Source organism: Triturus cristatus, chromosome 4_2, assembly GCF_964204655.1.
Source record: "Triturus cristatus chromosome 4_2, aTriCri1.1, whole genome shotgun sequence".
In the NCBI taxonomy this organism is placed as follows: Eukaryota; Metazoa; Chordata; class Amphibia; order Caudata; family Salamandridae; genus Triturus; species Triturus cristatus.
In genome coordinates this window covers 70344422-70370676 of record NC_140586.1, presented here as the reverse complement: position 1 = coordinate 70370676, position 26255 = coordinate 70344422, and the positions used below count along the sequence as shown (strand labels likewise).

The 26255-nt window shown below is 47.8% G+C and overlaps 1 protein-coding gene across 1 annotated transcript in view; it reads right to left on the bottom strand.

Moving 5' to 3' along the window:
- Nucleotides 1-26255, bottom strand: part of PRKCSH (PRKCSH beta subunit of glucosidase II) — a 377155-nt gene that overhangs the window by 270232 nt on the left and 80668 nt on the right. Inside the window, exons 8-9 of the mRNA XM_085600555.1 lie at nt 23144-23222; nt 9423-9509 (exon numbers count right to left, since the gene is read on the bottom strand). Of these exons, the coding sequence (XP_085456681.1) occupies nt 9423-9509; nt 23144-23222 (166 nt within the window). The remainder of the gene's footprint in view (nt 1-9422; nt 9510-23143; nt 23223-26255) is intronic.

Sequence of the window (26255 nt, the reverse complement as noted above, 5' to 3'; positions counted from 1 at the left end):
CTTGCCCGGTCTTGTTTATTGTGCTCCTGCAACAACTTATGCCTGCCCTGTAAGGTCTGTTTGGTGCCTTTGACGATCTCCCTCTGTTATCAGATTCCATGCCCCTACCCCATTCCTCCTACCCTCGGTGATCCATTGTACCTTACTTGCTAACATTGTGAACTTGGTAAGAGGAAGATTTTGAGAAAAAAAACCTGGGGAATTGATTTTCCCCATTGACTTAAATTGAAAAAGAGGAGATCTTTGGCAGGAGACAGATAAAATAAAGCCCTTTTGGGCTTAAAAACATCAGGAGTCTCCTGCCTCAATCTGGTCTGTTGGCATGAATGGTTGTACTGCCACTGCCTCTTCCTTCTGCCCTCAATAGTCTTTTATACTACCACAGCCTCTCTGGGCTGTACTGTACAATTTGTTTGTTTCCCCTGCCCTTCATTGTCTGTTGTACTGCCACTGCCACTTCAGACTGCCCAGCGTGGTCAACCTGTTGCCTCTGCACTCTCCTCCATGAGAAGGTCTTATTCCCATAGAAATTATGGTTAGTGCTCTAAACAACTAAAATGAGGATATATTTTCTGAGTTCTCAAATAGCGACAAAGCATTTTTTAATAATTTGCTATCCTTATTTTTGTAATCAAGTTGATCACTTGGTTATATGTTACACATAGGGGAGAAGATGTGGTGTTGTGTCCAGAGCTGGAGACTTGCATCTGGGAAACCAGGTTCGAGTTTTGGCATCAGATCGACATCCTGAGATTCTGGGCAACTCACTTAATCTCCCCCTGTCTAAAAACAAAATGAATGTGTCCTTGTGTAATGCAACTGATGTTCATGTAAAGCACTACTATACCTTCGGGTCAAGTCTAAGCTATAAGAAATTGCAAACAAACAAAAAAAGTATGAGTACGACACACTTCTGTCCTTGGACTATACTTGGGCTACATTTGGGTGATAGCTGTGCTATAGATGGACTTTTTTTTCTCTGGTGGCCGTCTTGGGAGACTTATTCGTTATGAAGTGCCCTAATTTTCTCATTTACTGTAGTGTCCTCAGTAGAAAATGCTTTCAGTTTTCAACTTTGATTCCATCAAGATGGCGTTCGGATGTGCCACACTTTTGGCATAAATTCAACATGTTAGCACCCTAATTACTCATCAGAACACTGTAGTAAAGCTGCTGATCACCAGGGAGTTAAGTGGCAGTCTGTTGTTGGAGTTGAAAGTACACGTTTCAGTCTGCATGCCAGAATGTTTTACTGAAATAGAACAGGAAGATATTTAAGAACTCACTAAAAATGGGTCCTAATTTTTCTTTCTACAGCACCGACCACAATTTCTATGACAAACTGAACCCCCCCCCCCCCATTTTGCTCCTTTCTAAATTAAATGCTTTAAGTTTTGCCAGTTTGATTCAATCAACATGGCTTTAGGTGTGCCATTTTTCTGTTATACGTAAAATTGTTAGCGCTCTAGTTGTTCTTCAAACACAATGGGAAGCTGCAGTAGAACACAAGGGAATCAACTGACAGGCTGATCCAGTAGGTAATACATGACTTACTAAGAATGTCAGACTTCATTTTCATACAGCTGGGAAAGATAGTGTGAAATGTAGAAATAATGGAGCCTCTGCTGATGTGTCCACCATGGTAGAGGCATTAGATGAGAGACTTACTGAATGACTACCAGTTGTATTTTTGCAATCTCGTAGCAGGACAGTGGTCAAGAATGGCCTGAAGTCAGTTTGGTGTCAGACTCTGGATCAGCACCAGATCCTCTTCACCAGCAAATGCCAGAGTGGACGTCTGTACCAGAGCATGTATGTGGCCAGATTGGGTTCCAAGGGGTCAAATGGGACGGAGGATAGATCTGCTGGCAGAATCACAACTGGGAGACTCCTGTGGTTCCTTGTGGCTCACCAAAATTATGTAGCATTATCTCTTTCACAGCTTAAACCTGTTGTGAAGTGGCTAATGCCCTGGAAAACTTGGGCTCACCAGTATAACTTGAGGAATCTGCCCCATGACCAGGGACCCATAGAGAGACCGATGGAAATCATGACGTCATTGTACCTTCTTTTTGGACACAGACTGTCAAGATGGGATTGAATGCTGCTGCATTTTTTTGTGTTTCGTTTGGACTTACTGGAAGACTTACACTGCGAATTCGAGGTCTCAGTGGAGCAGCTTAGGGAGATAGAGTCTGTGCCTTGGTGCAGGAGCATAGTTTTTGCAAGGGCTGTGACTTTATGTCCAGTGATACAGCTGTAGGAAGCTGGCTCTGCATATACTATGCAAAACCAAAAGGTGATGATGGACGGAGTGGTGAACATTGCAAGCACTCACCCCCAGTCAACTGATCTGGGTTTAATCCACCATCATTCTTTAGCTCACTCCACCACCCCAGTTCAGATATGGCCATATGCAAATCAGTCTGACCCTGTGCCTCATGGGAACAGTCCAGCCCGAACTGCCAAGCCATGTCTTCCCTGGACCGGAAACAAGCTTCGAGACCCCTAAAACACTCCCTAAATACAGTATTTAGGGGGGGACCCCTGAACCGAGAAGACAGATTCCTGCAACCTAAGAAGGAGGACCAAACAAGACACCCAGCAGAGGAGACTGGAGAGAAAAACTGACTTGGCCCCAGCCATTCCGGCCCGTCTGCAGTTTCCAGTGATCCTGCTCCAAAAGTCGCCTTGTTCTGCAGTCAGCGACCTCCAGAACCCTGGGAGGACTGACTGCCTTCAACATAGACCGGATCTCCTGTGACCAGCAGCTCTGTTCAAAAGAAACTCCCAAGACAAACTCTGAGCCTGCTGAGGACAAAGAAACCCGACGCCTGGAACCACCACTGCACCTGACGCCTACGGCCTGAATCCGGACGGCCCACTGTTCCCCGCGAGGTGCTCCAGAGTCTGAGTCCACCGTGGGTTCATCCCTCCAGGACTCACCTACGTCACCTGCAGCCTCTGCACGGAGAACCCCAAACATCCAGTGGCCCGATAAGGTGAAATCCAACCTCAAGACACCCCTTCATCCCTGCGCCCAGGAGAAGAGAACCTGAGGTGCATCTACGTCCCGAGCCCGCCAACTTACCTGCCCAGCTGTTGGTTCCCCCGGAAGTCTTCCTGGACCGAGCCTGCAGCCAAAATCCAAAACCGGCAACTCCTACTGAAAACAGGACACCCGACATCAAAACAGCACCCAGCCGCCCATCTGCCTCTGTGGGCACACCTTGTGTGCTAAACTGGATCCCCCTTTATTTATTTGCGGTATTTATAGAGCGCGACACTCATCCCAAGGGATATCACGGCGCTGTGAACCAAGAGGGACTACTGAAGGCATATGCTGGAAGGTTACATTTTGTGAAAGAGATGCGTTTTCAGTTTTTTTCGGAACTGAAGGTAGTTTATAGTGTGTCTTAGGTCGGTAGGTAGTTCATTCCACCTTTTGGCTGCCAGGTAGGAAAAGGCGCGACCGCCTGTTCTGACTTTATAGATTCGTTTGAGTTTGGCCAGGGCTGATTGACTCGACCGTAGATTCCTGTTGGGAACATAGAACTCAATTTTCCCTTGAAGAATTGTAGGGCCAGTTTTATGTAAAGCTCTATGCGCATGGCTAAGCAGTTTGTAGGCAGACCTCTGACGCATCGGAAGCCAGTGGAGTTTCTTTAGGCATTCCGATGCAGAGTCTCGTTTGCCTTTATTGCAGACCAGTTTGGCCGCCTGATTTTGCAGGACCTGTAGGCGGGAGAATAGTTGTTCATTCATCCCTTCAAATAGTGCGTTGCCATAGTCTAGGCGGCTGACCAATAGGTCCTTGCGAGGAGTTTTAATATAGCAAAACCCTTGCCCCAGAGGGAGCGAACATGATCCTTCATGGACAGGGCATCATCCATAATGATTCCCAAATTTCTGGCGTGTTGTTTGGGAATGGGGGCCAATCCCAGTGAAGGTGGCCACCATGTGGCGTCCCACACACGTTTGGCTCCACCGAACAGGAGGATCTCCGATTTGCCAGCGTTCAGTTTTAGACAATGGTTGTGCATCCATTGGGCCATCTCGGAGAGGCAGGCATGTAGCTTGTTTTTGGTTATCTCGGGCCCTTCGTTCATGGTCACCATCAGCTGTGTATCATCTGCGTAAGAGCAGATGCCAATGCCCCACTTCCTTCCAATGTCAGCCAGGGATGAAATATAGACATTGAAAAGAGTGGGGCTCAGTGAGGCCCCCTGAGGGACCCCACAGCCGATGGGGTTGGGTTTTGAGTAGAACCGGCCCATATGCACTGCCTGGGTACGGTTGCTTAGGAAAGATTGAATCCAGTTCAGTGCTGTAGATTGAACTCCTTTACTAAGGAGTATGTTCAGCAGGCAGTCGTGGGATACCGTGTCAAACGCCGCTGACAGGTCAAGCAGTATCAGTGCCACTGCTCCACCTTGATCGGTGGAGGATCTGACACTGTCCGACACTGCCAGCAACGTTGCCTCGGTGCTGTTGTTAGCTCTAAAACCAGTCTGGGAGGGATCCAGAAGAGAGTTGTCTTCTAGATACCTAGTCAATTGTACGTTGACCAACTTCTCCAAGGCTTTGGAGAGGCAAGGGAGCTGGGAGAGGTCTATAGTTCTCTGGATTGAGAATATCAGATCCCGCTTTCTTCAGAAGGGGGGTCACGAAGGCGTGTTTCCATGCCTCAGGGAAGATGGCAGTGACTAGTGATTTATTGAAGAGTTGGGTGACGAGGGGGCAGAGCGTGGGTGCGATTCTAGAGAACACGAAGTGGGGACAGGGGTCCGAGGGGGAACCGGATTTGACTGTGTTCAATACCGCTAAGACCTCTTCTTCAGAGAGTGGTTCAAAACTGGTTAGGCGAGGTGCATTGCGTGGGTCTGATTGGTCTTTGCATCTTTCTGATGAAATAACAGTCTTGCAAGGATTGTCTGGGGTGCTGAAGGTATTTAGGGGGGTGAAGGTGGAATATATTTTTTTGATTTTATCAGAAAAGAAGGTGCTAATAAGCTCACAAGCCTCAGTTGAAGGGGTGAGGGTTTGTGAGATGCTCGAAGGTTTACTAAGCTCCTTAACTATTCTGAACAGTTCTTTAGCTGAGTTACTGTTCTCCTGAATGCGTTGGGTAAAATAGACCTTCTTTGCATCTTTAATGGCCGAAATATATTGCTTCCGTTTGTTGGTATAATTTAGTCTTGCTTCACTGTCTTTCTTCTGTCTCCATAAGTGTTCATGTTTTTGGCAATCCTTTTAAAAAAAATTTAGGTGGGGGGTGTACCATTTCTCTGTTATGGTTTTTTTCCTGGATTCCCGCATGGGGGCTAGTTTGTCTAATGTTTGTCGTATTCCGGCATCTAATAGGGCGACGTCGTTACAGACAGGGGAATCGTCCGGTGGTGTAGCGTCCACTTCACAGAAATAGTTCTCAAAGTTTGATTAATTGATTAGCCTCCAAGCTCTATTAGAGATGAGAGTGGCTGTTTTAGGCTTCGGAGGTTTACTAGGAAGTTTAAATGAGAAGGATATCATGGAGTGGTCTGACCAGGATAGGGGGAGGATTTCTCTTATATTGGTAAATAGTAGGTCTAGGGTGTGGCCAGCTAAGTGCGTGGGACCCACTATCCACTGTCTTAGTTGGAGAATTCCCATGTCATATTCCAATTGGGAAGATCCTGGGGCATCAGTTTTCTCATAATGGATGTTGAAATCGCCAACAACCGTATAGTTTTTGTTTTTTAGACAGAGTGGTAGCAGTTGATTCAATAGTTTGGCGCCAAGACTGGCTTGTTGTCCTGGGGATTATATATAACTGCACCGGCTATGATGGTAAGGCCCTCAAAAAGTACTTTGAATGGTAGGGTCTGATGTTCAATATAGACAGTTGTAGGTTCAGTGAGGCATGTTAGGTAATCCCTGAATTTCACAGCAACTCCGCCTAATGATTTTGTAATTAGGGGGAAGGGCATTTGCTAGGTCTGGAGCACTGGTTTCGGATAACCAGGTTTAGTAAGTCAGCGCGACTTTTAAAGGTTCGGTGGGCGTGGCATCAGAAAGTGGGCGTGGCCCGGGGATCGAGCGCGCGATGGCGGCGATGATTGTTCCCTGCCTGCAACAGCGCTGGAATCCGTTGTGCAGGGGACTTTAAGGCAGTTTAAGGGAAAGTGCCCAGGGGTGAGTGAACGTGAATTAAAAGCAGCAAGATACAGCAATTTTAAAACACACACAGAGCATACTCTCCCGGCTTCCGCCTCAGGAGTGATTCTCAGTGAAGCTCAGTCCTTTGCCCTGAGCTTAGGTCCAGGAGCTTTGCTCTCACAACCTTGTGGCCTGTTCTTGAGCAGCCACCAACTAGAGGCCCCTCCTGTCCCCCTTTGGATAACATTGGGCCTCAGCACTCTGCACCCGGCCGCCCTAGTGCAGCTGAGGGTGTTTTGAGAGTGCATCCTCGACCCTGGGGGAGCCCTGGTTCTAGCCCCAGAATGCCATCTCCCACAAATAAGTACTTACCTGCAAACTGTTAACTTCATCTCATTCCATAGGATTGCATGATTGCTCTTCCTTAAATTCTTCTAAGTGTGGAGTTAGTTTGAATGAAGCATTGAAAAACTGCAAATGTACTACACATTAATTACTTACCTTTTGTCTAGAAAATATCTCGGTGTGATAGCTAGGCATATCACACTGATTAGCAAAAGAAACTTAAAACATAATCTAAAAAGTAATGTGTACAATAATCTGTAAAGTAACTAAAAAGTAATTTCGAACTGTTGACTTACCTGTAATTCAATCAATCAACTGCATTTGAACCTTCATTCAACTGTAATTCACTGAATAAGTATTATTTCACTTACCTGCAACGGGCCCTCCAGAAATAAAATAACTAAATAATATTTGTGATCCAAACAAATTGGTCTGAGTTCAGTGAGTTCTAGGCACGGCACACAGGGATATGTGCCATGTCGACTTCACTTTTCTCTGACCAAACCACGCAGCCTGCAATGGCTGTGTGTGTGTGTGTGTGTGTGTATGTTAAGGTACAGGACTTCTATGAGTGGCACAATATGTGCTGCAGCCCTTGGAGGCCATCCCAGGTCACAGTACCCATGGTACCTTTTACAGTGGACTTGCATGTAGCCTGAGAGGTCTAATTCGGGGCACAAGGTACAGTTTTGGGAAAGAAAACAGGTCTTGGGAACCTGATTGACAGGGGCCCTGGGCACATCAAGTCAAAGTGCAACAGGAATCTCGCAAAAAGTGGGAGGGGGGTATTGCAACAGAAACCCAGCTCCCTACAACAGCTTTGCCTCCTGGTCCTGGATAGCCTTCAGGTGCATGACACCACATTCGTTGGACAACTTCAATCTGTGCCCAAAGCACAAAAAACAGAAACATCTCATATGGGTCCTTGACTAACATCTGCTTTCTATAGTCACAGCATGGTTTGAAACCTCTCGTTTTAGGAGGGGCATTGTTCCCTAGCACAATAATTTATGAGCAGAGATTCAGGTCTGTGTCGGAAGCTCAGAAGAAACTGAACTGATACAAGCATGCAGGGGTCGCACTTATATGCTCCTTCGCTCTGTTAATCTCAGGGCAGTACGGAGCCAAAGCTGAGATGCACAATGTCACCTAGTGGTGTGTGGGAGCATTGCTGGGGAAAAAAGTTTCCAGTCTGGTACCCGGTGATTATTTAAAGCTGATGAATCAGCAGTTATAAGAACACATAAGAAATTTTGAATATTTGAACGTCTCAAGTAACATTTTACTTTGCAGGATTTGCGTCCAAGTGTCTTTTGAACTGCTCTTTCAAGAAAGTTTCTCTGAGAATGGATGGGGGAACTGCAAGAAGCAAGCGAGACAGTCCGAGAAAAGAGGCATATGTGGAGAAATAAAGAAGCGGGAGTCCAGGGACCATTCAGATGAGTGCAAGGAAGCTCACAACATTGCCCCTAAGAAGGGGCACCATCAGCAGAAGCAAGGAATGCTCCAGTGAAGGGTGTAGCCAGAGGAACACGTTGCCAAAAGGTTCCTGTTCCATTTAGCACTGTGGAAGTAGACAAATCCTAGGTAAAGAAAAACACTAATGTGAAAGAACAAAGGCAGTGCTACAGGGGACACCTGTGAACACAGGAAGAAAGCCGTGCCCCATCGAAGATGGCCCACATGTGGAGGAAACCAACAGTGTTCCAGGAAGGAGGCCATCGATGACCATGAAAGCAGATGGCTAGAATGACACTATACCAGTGATGTGCTTTATGCATCCTATCTTATACGCTCTAACATGTTTTGTATCCTAGTCTCAAATCCAATGTAACATTTTCTTTTGAGCACGTACCACAAGGCATATTCTGGACTAATGTGAATTCACCTCCACTGTGAAGTTTTCCTTTCTTGTGCACCCCCATGCCCTAAAGTTGCTGGTCATACTGTATTCTACACGAGGTTTGGAAAGTTGTGTTTGATGGCTTTTCTGCTCACACAGTCGGCAAACTGACACTTCTGTCAACAATGTGATTGTGCTCTCTTCTTTTTAGCTTTGGCTCTCATGCTGAATGCCAAATGTGTAGGAGGTGCTTACAGATGGAATTCAGGCAAGTACGTTGTTGGCTGTCTTCCCACTAGTGAACAGGGAAAGAAGTGTACCAGTTGTAATTCATCATGTCATTAGAATGTTCTTGTCTTCAGAGTGGTCAAGAGGGTGACGTGTCCTGTAATTACATATGTGCATTTAACAACACAAAAGAAAAAGAGGTGAAGTTCCCATGGCAGCCCACATTACACTTTTGCACATGAATGTGTGTGTGCCTTTAAGTCTGTATACACATATACTAGCATCCATGTTTGTCTGAGAAGATGTGTCCATTTGTGTGTTTCCCCATATGAGCACGAATGTATTCAGGTGTGGAGTTCTAGGAATAACTACATTAGCCATCCAACATCACTGACATCCACTGTTCAGTGGGTGGTCTAGCGGTCAGAATGCTGAAAGGTGTCTGGTCTCACAAGCAGGTACAAGCTTTCCCACCATAGAAACTCCTACCGGTAGTTCGACACATTCCCCCACAAAACCTTACTCAGAGGGATAATGACTTTGGTAAAGGAGCCAACAGGCCTTAAAGAGGCAGAGTATCCAGACAACTGTACATCGCTCTCAAAACTAACTTTCTGTAAAGCAATACTCTGGTGCCTCATCTGCAACTCTGGATATGCCACGAGTCTGGAGAAAAGATGGACTAAGTCCTACTAGCACAGGGGTCAGTACAGCGAGTACTTTGTAGGTGTTCCCACCTTGTGCACACTCAAATCCACAGTAACACGTTTTCCTTAATTGAACACATACTCACTTTCAAGCTAACACTTTAAATGCATGTGGAAACAATCTTCTGATGTGAGACATTTTCAAGCCCCTTAATACTCACCTCCGAGTTGTATTTGTCCTTTATGGCTGGCCACACTTTGTCGTGGAAGGTCGCCACGTCTGCCTTTTCATTGCCTCCGAGCAGGGCCTGGAAAATAGGAAGGGAACAGTGTCTGGTATTAGGTGTGTGAGGTCCTCACTCAAGAATTGGAGCAGGGAAGGCTTTTAGAACTTTTGGAGGACAAACAGATAACATTAGTTATACAGCATCAATGCGGGTCAGAGCATTACACACATCAAGGCCGTCATGGTGTTCTCTTCTACTGCAATGGAACATGAGCAGCCATCTTTGACACCTGATGTGACAGCAAAATGGATGCCTATCTTCTGGACTTGTGGCCTCCAGGAAAGAATATGTACTCTTGACCAGGCCGGTAGAACTGGACATCGTATTTCAGGTATGAACCCGAGAACTGAACATTGGGTCTACAGGAGACCTCCAGGACTGGAGAATGAGCCACAAGAAACCGTTTTATACATTTGAAAATAAGAGGAGAAAGTTACATTAATTTCCCTGCAGTGTGCCGCAACCTTCAGAACCAGTAGTCAGCCTCCATGACACAGTATTATAGAGCTTCCCTCCATCCAAGCACAGAAATTACTATCGAAAGGTCTAATTCTTCTGGCAAGCGGCAGTGAAGGCATGGTCACCTGCTGGGCAAAGATGGAAAGTATTGTCGTCCTTTGTCAGAACATTTTTAAGATACATAACAGTTAATTGGATACGACCGGTAGTCCTAATCTAGGTCATTAAAGTCCATCTGATGCACGTATCTAAACAGGTCCCTCAATGAAAAGCACTGCCAGTATAATTCAACAAAGCCAATGCTTTTCACTTTAGGGTACGAAAATGGTTCAGTGTGGCAGGCGATGGGGCTTGGAAGCAGTAGTGTTGCAGAAAGGGAGGTTTTCTTTACACTCATTGTGTCCGTCTCACCGTCGAGTAGCAGCAAGCACGTTCTTTCGCCGACATGGCAATTAAGATTTCGGTTCCAAAACAAACAAAAAACTTTTTATGGACCCCAGAATGAAAGATTCCCATAGCTCATACACTTTGCAGTTATCCATAACCTGCGTTTCCACTGGCGCAAGTATCACCACGGTCCATGTTAGGATTCAAGAACATGAGGTTTTCTTTGTGGTGAAATTAGGGGAGGTAATGTTTGATGTCCTCGGCAGAGGGGCAGTCATATTTTTACAAAGATGCTTCACAGTAGGACTGCCCCATCGAAATTGACGGGATCCGCCAGACTGTGTGGCAAGTTAAGGATAATTGTGACAAATCAAAAAATTTCTTCCTCCTTATGGAAACCGATTTACTGGAATATTAGCCATTTTTTCCTGAATCCGAGTTTAACATTCTTTCGAGTTTAAAAGTACCCCTAGATCGTAATGAAGGGGGGGGGGGGTTGGATGCCGCGCTCTCCTCAGTCAGAAGCGGCAATTAACCGAAGCGAAGTACACTAATGCCCTGAGCAGGCATCAAGAATGCAGCAGGTGCTTTACAAGCAACCAACTTAATACCTGCAGATTTCGTCCTGCCCAGTTTACCGTCGAAAAACTGAAGTTTAATGCAATTTTAGAATACAGCGGTCGTCCTGCAAGGTGCTGCTGCCACCTAGTGGCAGAAATGAAGCTACTGTTTAGTAAACTGAACCATTACACAGATTTTAAGCTATTTTATTAACATGTTTTAAATCTAAATATTAAAACTTTTGTTAAAAAAAAAAATTACTTGTTTCAGAATTAGAGAACAATGTGTAGTACCAGATTGTGGTACCAACAAGCCTTGATCGCAGAAAGTGCCAAGACCTTCTTACTGCTTGCTTCCTTCTTTATCATATTCAAGTAAAGACTACATTACTCACCTTTTGGTAACGCGCTTTCTAAGGGATACACTATCTGAACGCAGATTTCTCACCTTGTTAATGTCCCTTGGCACCAGCTGGATCCAGAAAACTGAAGAGCAGGGCAGGCTCCTGTGTGCTAGTAGGTGATGCCACGCAACTCTCCATTAATGCTATTCCAGAAGTGCAGCAAGTAAGCATCACCCATCCATGCGGACGTCAGTTTCTTCCATTAACTCGATGGCGCCCTCAGACGCAGAGCCCATCGGTGAATTGAAGAACTAGTGTGCAGATTCCTAAATTAGGAGCTGTTTAGATGGAAGAGACCATACCGTAGAACCAGGTGGTGGGACAGTGGTAAGGAATCTGTGGTTAGAATATTCACCAGAAGCAGCATTACTGAACGTAAGTAACTTGTTCTTCTGAGAAATGCTTCTAACAGCAAATTCCTCACATTGTGAACAGATACCAAAACAGTACATCCTAAGGTGGTGGGTCTGTGGAATGGCTCAGACTAAAGTCTTGAAGGACTGAGCAGGCAAAATGCCCATCTCGACAGACTGGACTGTCGAGGCAGTAGTGCTTCATGTGTGCTCGGACTCCAACCTAGCTGTTTGAAAGATATCCAGGTCAGGCATTCCGTGTCCCAACTCAGTGGTAGCAGCTTTGGCTCTAATGAATACACCCTCAGGCCTTCAGGAGGCTACTTCTTAGCCAATGTATCTTAATACAGTGAACCATTGATTGGGAGGTGGTGTGTTTCTGTACCGTCTTGTCCTTTACATAACAGAACCCCAAAAAGATGATCATCCGTTCGATGTTTTTTGGTATGATAAATATAAAAATTCTCTGCTCTTTTGAGGTCCAGGTGGTAGTCCTATTCTTTCGAGAAACGAGGCAGAGCAAAAAAAGGAATGTAAGGCTGATGGCTTGTCCGACGTGAAAAGATGTCACCACCTTTGGTACGTAGGCTGCTTGAGTCTGTACCACCAGTTGTCTGGAATAAAGGACGGTTGGTCCGGCAAATGCAGAAAGGCTGAGAGGTCACGGAGAGGCTCTACTGGTAACTCTTAATGGTGCGCTGAGCAAGAGTTTGCTATACTAAAAACAAAGCGAACAAGACATATGACGGTTTTGTCTACAATGGGTCCAACTAGCAGGTAATGCACCAAGCCACAAACATGTCCCAGAGGCCTGCTTACACAGATTTTGTAGAAAGGTGCCTGACTGCAAGGTTTATATCAACAACCTCTGGAGGAAGATTAAAAGGGAGCAAATATCACTGTTCAATCTCCACGTATGGAGGTGCAGGTTCCGCAGGCTCAGTTGCAAGACCCTGCACTGCTACATCAACAGAAGGCCCTTATGAAGAGGCATCCCGATTGGAACACTGATTCTCAAGCCCAGAAAGTTCAGGTAGCACGCTCTCCTGGCCCAATCTGGAGCAACTAGATGACTTGTCCCCAGTAGAGGGAGGTGGTAGGATGACATACAAGAGTACAGTGCTCCACTATAGGCAGAATGGGTCTTCAAGAGAGAGTCTTTTTGGAAACTCCAGCACACAATATTTTTTTCTTGGCGTTAGCCCTAAACAACAAGCAAATTGAACTAAACTCTTCCAAATGGATGTCGAGACCAGTCTCTGCTGCAGACCAGAGACCTTTGATGTGCACTTCTCTCAGATGGCCTCCCCAACCCAGTAGTGATGCGTCCATCACCATCAACTCTGGATGGAATAAGAAGGGTCTGCCACTGGTCTAACTGCAATCAAGAAGCCACCACTGCAGATCTTTTGCAGTCTCCTTCGACAAACTGGATGGAATCTACAGACTTCCCTGGTTGTACGCCAACTGAGACTTCATGTCCCAATGCAGAGCCTGCCTGCACCATCTGGTGTCATTGGCAAACTAGATCCAGTACGCTAGCAGACAGAGTAGCCTCTTAGCCATCCTCACTGAGACCCCCCCCCCATGAGAGGGGCTTAAACATCGAGGTCATAGCCCAAACGTCTTGAACTCGCTGGCCTGGAAGAAAGGTCTGAAAGGATCTTGTGAAAGGGAGTCTCTGCAAGAGTCGGGTGTGAATTTATCAGGTCGATTGAGAACCTCAGCGATGTCAATAGGTTTTCGCAGTCATCTGTAGGTTGTCTGCGACCACCTTTGGCGAGCCCACCATCAGTTGTCGAGGTAGGCCTGACCTCCTAAGATGGGGAGCGACCACCACTATCACCTTTGTGAACAATAAAGGGGCACTGGTGAGGCCAAGGGCAAGCAAGGGAAAGTGCTCAAGGCCCACCTTAAACTGTAGGTTTAATTTGTGGGCCTGCAGGAGTGGGGATGTGAAAATAAGCATCCTGCAGGTCCAATGCCACCATACACTCCATAGGATCTAGGGCAGAAAGAACCAGGGCGAGGGTGAGTATCTTCAATTTTTATTTGCTCAGGAAGTATTTGAGAGGGCTAAGATCTAGGATCGGGTGACAGCCTCTGTTAGACCTGTCAGTCCTTTGGGTGGTCCCTCCTCATCATCATTATTTATTTCGTTCCACTTTTGCCTCAAACCCTGTTAGTATTTTTCCTTTTTGGGAACCACCAGACTTTTTAGTGTTGATGCAGGGTCAGGGAGCCATTTTCCCTACCCCTGGAACTTCTGTCTGAGGGCCTGAAACACAAAATGGTGGCCACCCATTGTCACCTGAGACATAGCTGGAACCTACTAGTACCTTCCAGAACATTCTAGAACCCTGTGACAGTGTGAGGCAGGTTTAGAATGTTGGGAAGCCAGCTCAGAGTTGGCAGTTGGAGTAGGCAGTTGGCACCTGACTGGAGAGGAGAGAGGACAGAGAAACAGAAGGAGGAAGGAGTAAGGCAGCAGGGGTGGAAACTTGTGCCTGGAGTGGGGTCCAGAAACCCACCCTTGATACTAGTCCCTACTGACCAAGCCCAGCCTAAAGCCTTGTGTGGGATAAAGACCAGAAAATCATCTTAAGGACCTGAACAGCCGGAACAGGCCTTAAAGGAGAAGAACAGCAAGTTCCTGACCTGTTTGGTGGAATCCTCCTGGAGACCCGACGTCGAGAAGCCTGGAGACCTGGAGCCAGAGGTGGAGAAGCGGCGCTGACAGAAGGCAGACGTCGTACCCGGAGCCGCTAGAGGTCGAGTGAGGGCGCCGACGGAGGTCGTGGAGAGACACCGGAGGTCGAGTAGAAGTCACCTGAGGTCGAGGTGAGGCGTCGACGGGGGAGTGAAGTCTGCCCTCCGGAGTCGCCGGAAGCTGAAGTAAAGCACGCAGGAGGTCGGGAGTGGAGATCGCACTCCGGAGTCGCCCGGAAGCGGGGGGAACCGTGACCCTGTGACGCCGGAACACGACATCGAGCCGAGGCCGCCCAGCGACATCCATCCGGAGCCGCCTCACGGCATCGACCCGGCGTCAGGTAAAGCAGATCGACGCAACATCGAGCCGAGGCCGGCCAGCGACATCGAATCGGAACCGCCCGACGGCATCGACACGGCGTCAAGTGGAACAGATCGACGCGACACCGAACCGGAGCCGCCCAGCGACGTCGACCCGGCGCCGAGCGGAGCCGATCTTCGTGAAAAGGGCAGTAAGTGGTAGAAAGGGCATCTGAGGCCCTGTGGAGCCCTAAAAGACCAGTCTTGGGGCTAGAGGGGTGTTAGGACCAACCTGAGAGTGCTAGGGGGTGAACTGAGACTGGTGCAAGGACCTGTGTGAGGGACTGTGTAGTTGGAAGAATCAGAACCTTAGGTTACCCTCATTCTACCTCAGCTTAGGCCCCAGCCTTGACCACTCTAGGTGGGACATCCCCAGGCCACCCCAGTGACCACAAGCTGTACTTGGGCATAGTAAAATCAATCTACCTCATAAATGTGATCTGATTTGCAATTGTTTGATTGCTTATATTATTTATGGAAGGGGTGTTATTTATTGTCTGACTGTATTTATTCCTGCCTTGTATTTATTGTCTGACAGTATTTATTTGCCCTATGTATTTATCGCACCTCTATTTATTCCTTGTGTATTTATGACCTAATCCTATTTATTGCACCTGCAAAGTGTTATTATTTAATTGACCTGCTATTTCTGAAGAAAATCCTTTTGTATTCTATTTGTGTCATAACCCTGCAACTAAGAGAAAAATTAAGATAAACACAAAGAGATTCTTTCATAAATTTTTACGGTGTAGAGTCGTTTTTGGAACGGATGAACGCATGGTTATTGTGAGGGTGTGACGTACGCTTAACACGGTGCCTTCCTTACCGCTCGAGCCAAGCTACCGCAGTGTGTGTTGGGAAACACCGGGTGACTGCTAACCCCGGTTGCCCGGGGTTTTCTAACATAATTGGTGTTCAGCGGTGGGATCGAGCTGTGCTTGCGTCCACTCGACAATAACTGTGGGTAGTCCATAGGCCTACACCGGGAGTTTTCTCAAAGCGGACTTCCTAATTTTGAGTTTTGTTTTTTCCAAATTTACTTCTGGTGGTGGGAGGAGGTATTACAAAAGGTACCCCCCTGCATAGCTTCTGTAAACACCTGTCTTCTATTCTGAGTGGGCAAAATGGAGTTTGTGTTGGAATACCTGGAAACTTATACTGTGGCCCAACTCAGAGAGTTTTGTCCGAGAGAGGGGGTGTATTGTCCCCAAGGTGCCAAGAAGGGTGAACTCCAGACCAGCTTGAGGGCTTGGGGGGAGGCACGACGGGAAAGTAAGGCTGAGCAGGAGGACAGGGATGGAGAGCCTGTTAGCGAGGGGGCTGGGTTGTACCAACCTGAGGTGGGGAACCTGTTAGCGGGGCCCAGAACACTTTCCAGGAAGGGCAGCACTGTCTCTAGTGGTGGCTTATCAGAAGTAGAATTAACTGACCGGAGGGAGAAAAGACAGCTCACATGGAAGTTGGCGGAGCTGGAGAAAGAGAAGGAGGGACAGAGGATGGCTCACGAGTTGAGGCTGAGGGAAATAGATCTCCAGATCCTACAAGTCGGGGCACACACTGTTCCTAATGGTGGCAGCAAAGACAAAGAAATCACCAGGGAACCCAAACCCTATCTGCCAAAAGACATAGTAGCTAGCTATAGTGCAGGGGATGATATTGCCAAGTGGCTAGCGGCCTATGAGGTCTCTTTAAGGGCCCATGGGGTGCCAGAGAAGTACTGGGGAGGGGGATTGTACAAATACATGCCTCCAGCTGGTAGGGATGCATTATTGGCCCTAAAGCAGGATGAGCAGACCCACTACCCCACCATGAAAGTGGCGCTCGTAAGAAAGTTTGGACTAACACCCGAGAAATACAGACAGAAGTTCCGGGGTAGCCACAAACTGGGCACACAGAATTGGGTGGATTTCCTGGACTATGCAAAGAAGGCATTAGAGGGTTGGATTCAGGGCAGTGAGGTGAGGGACTACGAGGGGTTGTTTGATTTAATGTTGAAGGAACACCTGCTCGAAAAATGTTTCCCTGAACTGCGTCAACACCTGGTGGATAGCAAGCTGACCAATCCCCGGAAGCTTGCTGAGGAGGCGGACATTTGGGCTAGTACCCGGGTGTCCACAAGGGGGACTGGAGGGGATACTCAAAAGGCCGGACAGGGCGCCCCCCAGAAGAAAGAGGGAGGGGAAAAGAAAAAGGAGTTCTCTAAAGGCCCCCAAAATAATTTCCAAGGAAAGGGAACAGGATTCACCCCTAGGGCTAACCCACCCAGAAACCCTAATCCTGGCCAGAGTCAGCAGCCAAGGGTTGTCCATTGCTTTGAGTGCGGTGGCGTCGGACACTATAAGGGAGATGCGAAGTGCCCGAAAAGACCACCCCCTCCCATTGGAGGAAAGGCCCCCGGAGTAGCTAGTGTAGTGCTCGGGGAGGAGATGCCCTTAACTAAGGGAAGGGAGTGGGCGGGTGTCACATTAGTGTCCCTGGGAGAACGGGAGATGGTTCGTAAGATCCAGGTGCCCGCAAATACTATAAAGTATGGGCAGTGGGTCACCATTAATGGCCAAAGAGGGGAGGCTCTGAGAGACACAGGAGCCAGTATGACTATGGTACGTAGCCAACTGGTGTCTCCAGAGCAGGTAATTCCCGATGTACTCCACCCAGCCGCGATGGCTGACGGCAGAACCGGCCACTACCCGGTGGCCGAGGTTCCATTTGAATGGGAAGGGGTTGCAGGTTCACTTCGAGTTGCCGTAAGCCCTGCCGTGCCAGTCGATTGTCTGCTGGGGAATGATATGGCGCACAACGCTTGGAAGGAGGTGGAATACCGGACTCATGCTGAGATGCTGGGTACACCTGACTGGGCCTGTGTTAGCACAGGGTCCGCGACTACCCGGAGAGGGAGTTTGTTTCGACTGGAGCCTGGAACAAAGGCACAGCCAGCTGCCGACCAAGGGAAGAACCGAGGACAGGAGGAGCCTGCCTCGGCATCCGCGCCCCGTGTGACGGATAGGCCACCGGAGGTGGTGGACCAGGAGTCCGCGGTGGGGGATGTTACCAAACTGGAGGACCTACCCATCCCGGCCGAGTGGCACGTGGAGGGAGGGCCGACCAGGGAGGAATTCTGCCAGGGCCAGAGGGAGTGCCCTACCCTTGAGGGACTGAGGCGACAGGCCGAAGCCCAGGCAGCAGGGAACGTTGAGGGGAACTACAACCTTTACTGGGAGGATGGCCTCCTCTACAGTGAACCCAAGGCACCCCTACATGGATCGTCACGAGCCTTAGTAGTCCCTCAACGTTATCGAGCCTTCCTACTGGAATTGGCTCACGAGATCCCCTTGGCAGGACACCTGGGGCAAGACAAGACCTTCGCCCGTCTTGTCCCACACTTTTATTGGCCTCAAATGAAAGTGTCGTCCGACACCTACTGCCGGACATGTGTGTCTTGCCAAGCCAGTGGGAAAACAGGGGTGAAGCTGAAAGCTCCCCTGGAACCACTTCCTGTTGTTAGCACCCCCTTTGAAAGGGTGGGCATCGACATTGTGGGTCCATTAGATCCGCCTACTACAGCTGGTCACAGGTTTATCCTGGTTTTGGTGGATCATGCCACACGGTACCCAGAGGCCATACCTCTGAGGACCATTACTGCACCTGTTGTGGCTAGGGCCCTGATGGGAATCTTTACCCGAGTGGGTTTTCCCAAGGAAGTTGTGTCCGACAGGGGGACCAACTTCATGTCAGCATACATGCGGGCCATGTGGAAGGAGTGTGGAGTGACCTACCGGTTCACCACTCCTTACCACCCCCAGACCAATGGTCTGGTGGAGAGGTTCAATAAGACCTTGAAAGGCATGATCAGAAGTCTGCCTGAAAGCCTGCGGAGGAAATGGGACGTCCTCCTACCCTGTCTATTGTTTTCCTACAGGGAAGTGCCACAGAAGGGAGTGGGCTTCAGCCCCTTCGAGATTCTGTATGGGCACCCTGTGCGTGGACCTCTCAGCCTGGTGAGAGACGGATGGGAAAGAACTCCCAGAAAGCTTCCCCAGGACGTGGTGAGCTACATGCTGGCCTTCCGGAGCCAAATGGCTAAGTTGTGGAAGCAAGCTTCTGACAACTTGGAGGCCAGCCAAGCAGTAATGAAGGCGTGGTATGACCACAACGCTCACCCGGTGGAATTGGAGCCTGGCCAGAAGGTGTGGGTGATCGAACCAGGAGAGCTTAGCGCCCTCCAGGATCGCTGGTCAGGACCCTTTGAGGTATTGGAGAAGAAGAGTAAGGCTACCTACTTGGTGGATCTTAAGACCCCTCGTCAGGGTGCTGCATGCCAACCGCCTCAAACCCCACCACGAGAGGCCCGAAGTCATTTTGATGATGGTGACTGACGGAGCAGAGGACGTGGAAAGCGAGCCTCTCCCCGATTTGTTTGCGTCTCAAGAGAAGGATGGGTCGGTGGAGGGAGTGATTCTCTCCCCATCTCTAACTCCTGAACAGCAGGAGGACTGCCGCCAGGTCCTGGGACAGTACTCTTCGTTGTTCTCCCTTGTTCCGGGTAGGACTCACCTGTGCGTCCATGATGTGGACACAGGAGACAGCCCACCTGTGAAGTCCAAGATCTACCGGATGTCAGACAAGGTGAAGGCCAGCATTCACAGTGAAGTCACTAAGATGCTGGAGCTAGGAGTGATCGAACCTTCCAGCAGCCCCTGGTCCAGTCCGGTGGTGCTAGTACCAAAAGCCGCACCACCGGGTGCCCAACCGGAACTGAGGTTCTGTGTGGACTACTGGGGACTGAACTCAGTAACCAAGACTGATGCTCATCCGATCCCAAGGGCGGATGAATTGATTGACCGGCTGGGAGCTGCCCAATATCTAAGTACCTTTGACCTTACTTCTGGGTACTGGCAGATCTCTCTGACTGACGGAGCTAGGGAAAGGTCAGCCTTCTCCACGCCCAAAGGCCACTACCAGTTCTGTGTGATGCCCTTTGGGCTCAAGAACGCACCTGCCACGTTTCAGCGTCTGGTGAACCAGATCCTCACTGGAATGGAGAGTTTCTCTGCTGCTTATCTGGATGACATAGCCGTCTTCAGTAACAGCTGGGAGGATCACTTGCGTCACCTGCAAGCTGTTCTCCAGGCCCTGAGACAAGCTGGTTTAACGATCAAGGCCAGCAAGTGCCAGATCGGGCAGGGGTCGGTAGTTTACCTTGGACACTTGGTGGGTAGGGGAGCGGTGCAACCCCTCCATGCGAAGATCGAGGCCATCATGGCCTGGGAACCCCCCCAAGACTCAGACTGAGGTCCGAGCTTTTCTGGGCCTCACCGGATATTACCGCCGCTTCGTGAAGGGGTATGGGACCATTGTGGCCCCCCTCACGGAGCTTACGTCCAAGAAACAACCTCGACGGGTAGTCTGGACGGAGGCTTGTCAGCAGGCCTTTGTAAAACTGAAGCAAGCCATGTGCGAGGCCCCGGTCCTACGGGCCCCAGACTTTTCCAAGGAGTTCATTGTCCAGACGGATGCATCGGAACATGGCATTGGGGCAGTGTTATCGCAACTCAATGAAGAGGGTCTGGATCAACCCGTGGTCTTCCTATCCCGGAGACTACTTCCCAGGGAACAGAAGTGGAGTGCAATAGAGCGTGAAGCCTTTGCAGTGGTATGGGCTCTGAAGAAGTTGCGGCCATACCTGTTTGGCTCGCACTTCCTAGTTCAGACTGACCACAGACCCCTTTGTTGGCTGATGCAGATGAAGGGGGAGAATCCCAAGTTGTTGAGGTGGTCTATCTCCCTACAGGGAATGGACTTTCAGGTGGAACATCGGCCTGGAGTGGACCACGCCAATGCAGACGGTCTCTCAAGGTATTTCCGCCTTAGTGATGAGAACTCCCAAGGGGTTGGGTAGCTCTCCCCACTTTCAGCTGGGGGGGACGCGTGTTAGACCTGTCAGCCCTTTGGGTGGTCCCTCCTCATCATTATTTATTTTGTCCCACTTTTGCCTCAAACCCTGTTAGTATTTTTCCTTTTTGGGAACCACCAGACTTTTTAGTGTTGATGCAGGGTCAGGGAGCCATTTTCCCTACCCCTGGAACTTCTGTCTGAGGGCCTGAAACACAAAATGGTGGCCACCCATTGTCACCTGAGACATAGCTGGAACCTACTAGTACCTTCCAGAACATTCTAGAACCCTGTGACAGTGTGAGGCAGGTTTAGAATGTTGGGAAGCCAGCTCAGAGTTGGCAGTTGGAGTAGGCAGTTGGCACCTGACTGGAGAGGAGAGAGGACAGAGAAACAGAAGGAGGAAGGAGTAAGGCAGCAGGGGTGGAAACTTGTGCCTGGAGTGGGGTCCAGAAACCCACCCTTGATACTAGTCCCTACTGACCAAGCCCAGCCTAAAGCCCTGTGTGGGATAAAGACCAGAAAATCATCTTAAGGACCTGAACAGCCGGAACAGGCCTTAAAGGAGAACAGCAGCAAGTTCCTGACCTGTTTGGTGGAATCCTCCTGGAGACCCGACGTCGAGAAGCCTGGAGACCTGGAGCCCGAGGTGGAGAAGCGGCGCTGACAGAAGGCAGACGTCGTACCCGGAGCCGCTAGAGGTCGAGTGAGGGCGCCGACGGAGGTCGTGGAGAGACACCGGAGGTCGAGTAGAAGTCACCTGAGGTCGAGGTGAGGCGTCGACGGGGGAGTGAAGTCCGCCCTCCGGAGTCGCCGGAAGCTGAAGTAAAGCGCGCAGGAGGTCGGGAGTGGAGATCGCACTCCGGAGTCGCCGGAACCCGAGGTGGAGCCGACGTAGGTCGGGAGTGGAGGTCGCACTCCAGAGTCGCCCGGAAGCGGGGGGAACCGTGACCCTGTGACGCCGGAACACGACATCGAGCCGAGGCCGCCCAGCGACATCCATCCGGAGCCGCCTCACGGCATCGACCCGGCGTCAGGTAAAGCAGATCGACGCAACATCGAGCCGAGGCCGGCCAGCGACATCGAATCGGAACCGCCCGACGGCATCGACACGGCGTCAAGTGGAACAGATCGACGCGACACCGAACCGGAGCCGCCCAGCGACGTCGACCCGGCGCCGAGCGGAGCCGATCTTCGTGAAAAGGGCAGTAAGTGGTAGAAAGGGCATCTGAGGCCCTGTGGAGCCCTAAAAGACCAGTCTTGGGGCTAGAGGGGTGTTAGGACCAACCTGAGAGTGCTAGGGGGTGAACTGAGACTGGTGCAAGGACCTGTGTGAGGGACTGTGTAGTTGGAAGAATCAGAACCTTAGGTTACCCTCATTCTACCTCAGCTTAGGCCCCAGCCTTGACCACTCTAGGTGGGACATCCCCAGGCCACCCCAGTGACCACAAGCTGTACTTGGGCATAGTAAAATCAATCTACCTCATAAATGTGATCTGATTTGTAATTGTTTGATTGCTTATATTATTTATGGAAGGGGTGTTATTTATTGTCTGACTGTATTTATTCCTGCCTTGTATTTATTGTCTGACAGTATTTATTTGCCCTATGTATTTATCGCACCTCTATTTATTCCTTGTGTATTTATGACCTAATCCTATTTATTGCACCTGCAAAGTGTTATTATTTAATTGACCTGCTATTTCTGAAGAAAATCCTTTTGTATTGTATTTGTGTCATAACCCTGCAACTAAGAGAAAAATTAAGATAAACACAAAGAGATTCTTTCATAAATTTTTACGGTGTAGAGTCGTTTTTGGAACGGATGAACGCATGGTTATTGTGAGGGTGTGACGTACGCTTAACACGGTGCCTTCCTTACCGCTCGAGCCAAGCTACCGCAGTGTGTGTTGGGAAACACCGGGTGACTGCTAACCCCGGTTGCCTGGGGTTTTCTAACAGCCTCAGTCCTTTTTCATTACAAGAAAGTAGCAGGAATAATACCTAGTCCCCACTTTCCACACTCTCTAAGGCTCCTTTGGCCAAAAGAGCCTGCATATCTTAGCAGGAGACAGACAGATGGTCCTCCATCAGGCATTCAAAAGTGGGTGGCCATTGCAGCAGGTTGAAAAGAAATGGCTGTACTAAGCCCAATTAGACAATCTGCAGGACCATTTGTCAGATATAATATATAGCCTCCACTGCGGGAAGCGGCTGATTCGGTCTCCAATGGAATGGGTGTGACACTAAGTGCACTAATAGGGTTTTGAGGTTGTTGCACAGAGGGGCCTGACGAAGTTCTATAGGCTAAGCCCCTAACATATCCGGAAGTGGTGAAATTGTTGTGGGGGCTGCTGTTCTGGATCTGAAAGATCCAATAAGTGTGCTGGGGAACTACTTGCCTTAACATGCTCCAGTGAAGTGAAACACAATCCCAGGCCTGAGGCTTTACAGTAACCACGTGTCTTGCCCAAACTCATAAGAAAAGGGCCCAAACCCACACCTTAACCTCCCATATCCAACACAATAACTACCTGAGCTTCTTCATCCGAGACAGTCCCATCACTATCGCCGTCTAGTTCTGAGTGGCTTTGAAGTTCACTCACAGATATCCTGCAATTAAATAAAAAAAAAAAAAGAAATACACATCAGCATCCCCTCTCAAGCAGAATTTTTCTAGGTTTTAGAATTCCTTTCACAGAATGTGGGTTTGATTTGTTCATTTTACTGCTTCTAAACCTTCCATTTTGTTGTACTGTTCAAGACAGAATAATTGCAGAACTGCAAGGACACCAGTTTACCTGTCAACAGTGCCTGTTGTAGGTTATTGACTTCCAATGACTTCAGGACACCTCTTTCTGTGCAGTATACCACACTTGCCACATCAACTCCATCAAGTTAGGAGAAAATTACCAACATGCAAACTCTGAAAGCTCTCTTTGAGTCCAACTTAATGAACATCTGACAGATAATACCCAAGGCAAATACGCCATTACAGGTATCTCTGTGAATCTCCATATTTACCCGTCGACTGAATGCTCCTCAGTCAATGTTAACAGGTAGGTGAACAATTTGATACACTCAATACGAGCTTCCATCTAGATTTAATTATACAAGTATATTGTACATTCAAACCCTCAATCGATTTCTGTATTTTATTTGATGTAATGCCATGTGACAAGGCTATTTGCATTTAATATCCAGAGTTCCCATTTTTGGGGTATTAGTACAGCATAACTTAGTGCAAGCCTCGTCACCACTGACACAAACATAGAAACAGACACTACGGATACATCCATTAATGTACAGCTCTTGTATTTCTACTTATCCTATTTGCAGAGGGGCCGGAAAAGATTACAGGAAACTACACTGGTGCTGCATATGGATTAGGACAGGGGAATATAGCTGGAGGCCACCAGTGAAAAAACCAGTGAAGGAAAAGGTCTGAAAATGACAATACTGCATGCAGTTCACCTGTTTTTCTTTAAAACGAAAGTTCAGGACTATCATAAAAGTTACACTTAAAGAGGGCTAAAAAAGTGGAAGTTAAAAAGGTCCCAACTTACATACATTTCTATGTGTAATACAATAACTTAGCGGAATGTAACCCTTAACCCAAAATTTATCAGTTGCTCCTACACTGACCCTTTATTCCTTACCAGATATTACTTACTGTAACCCTTATGGATGTTACCCTTACAACTCAGCCTTTAACATGTGGTACCTTTACCACGCATGCCATTTTTAGGTATTTTATAACACGGGACGTTACCACACAGGTACTTTTTTCGTTTTATTAAATGTCAAAAGCCCTTGTTTATGTATGTATGTGCCTACACATATATACACACACAGGCATCGGTTTAAAAGCGTATGTGTATATATTCTCTGAAAAATCCAAATGTTAAAGTAACATTATAGTTAGGTGAACGTGTCAGTGTCAACATTAACGTTCTGAATTAATTTAAAAAAAAGAAATTCACCAGTATTAGTTAGCAGTGTTGTTAACTACAACTTCCGCCCCCGCCATGACATGTTGTATGACATCATTTAGGACATCACTGATGACATCTCAAATTACATCATTGACAACATCAGTGAGTCTTGGAAACTCTACTGAGCCCAACTGCCTAAATGTACAATTATTTTTCACCCTTAATTTCTTGAAAACTATTGAACGGACTAACACCAAATCACAAAAAGCTCAATCTGCGGACCAAGATCTAGCTTCCTGCCAAATATAGTGTAATTCCATTCAGCAGTTTTTTCTATAACCAGTCGTAAAGACATCTATGGAAAATGCATGGGGATTTCACTTTTTGAGAACCCCCTTTTTTCTCCGACCCGATTGACTGATCATCCCAAAACTTTCCAGGGAGGTGATGAGGTGGATGATCCTTTTTTGGAAAGTTGTGCGACAGTTCGTCCAATGGGGCCAAAGTTATTAGAGAACGAAAAAACACTCCATCTATGGAAAAGCAGACCTAACTATAATGACCTAGTGTCGACCACTACTAGAGTGTGTGTGTGTGTGTATATATATGTATATATATATATATATATATATATATATATATATATATATATATATATATATATATATATATATATATAGGCTCGGATGCTTGCACCTTGTTGTTGTCTTGGAAGAAGTCTTTTGTAGTCACGAGATAGGCGACTCCTCCCTTGGACGATAGTGTGCATGGGCATCAACTCCATCCTCAGATTGTTTTTCACCATGAAGGGAAATTATGGAGTTTGTAATAAACACAAAGATGTCCATGAGAATGTATCTAAGTAAGATAACACTGGAACAGATGCAGGTTCCGGGGAGGTGGGTGGGCGTGTGAATCTCTGCAGCTCTACATGCCAAGAACAGAGGCATACTGGTAAGTAGCATTTTCCGTTCGAGGCATATGAGCTGCAGAATTCACACTCTGTGCATAGACTGTACAGCAGTATCTCCCCCAGCAGTGGTCGCCTGTATCGGTTGCAGTGGTTTGAAAAAGTGTCCTAAGAACAGCTTGGCCTACAGAAGCTTGTTGCTTTGCCTGCACATCTACACAATAGTGTTTGGTGAAGGTGTGTGTTGTAGACCATGTTGCTGCCCTACAAATATCTTCTAAGGGAATGTTCCCTAAGAATGCCATGGAAGCCCCAAGTTTGCGTGTTGAATGCGCTCTAGGGGGAATTGTTAACGTACGTTTTGGTTTCTGATAGCATATTTGAATACATTTTACTATCCACCTGTCAATTCCGGCTTTGGGAATTGGATTGCCTTTATGAGGTGGAGAGAAAGCTACAAACAGTTGCTTTGTCTTCTGAAAGTGTTTAGTCCTGTCTATGTAGTAAAGTAAAGCTCTTTTGACATCGAGCATGTGAAGAGTCCTTTCTGCTACAGAATCAGGATTTTGGAAAAATACTGGCAACTCTACTGATTGATTAAGGTGGAAAGCAGAGATTACTTTGGGAAGGAATTTTGGGTTTGTCCTAAGAACCACCTTGTTACGATGTATTTGTAAGAATGGTTCTTGTATGGTTAAAGCCTGGATCTCACTTACTCTCCTGAGAGAGGTGATTGCGACAAGGAAAGCCACTTTCCATGTAAGGAATTGTAATTTGCATTTTTGTAAAGGCTCAAATGGG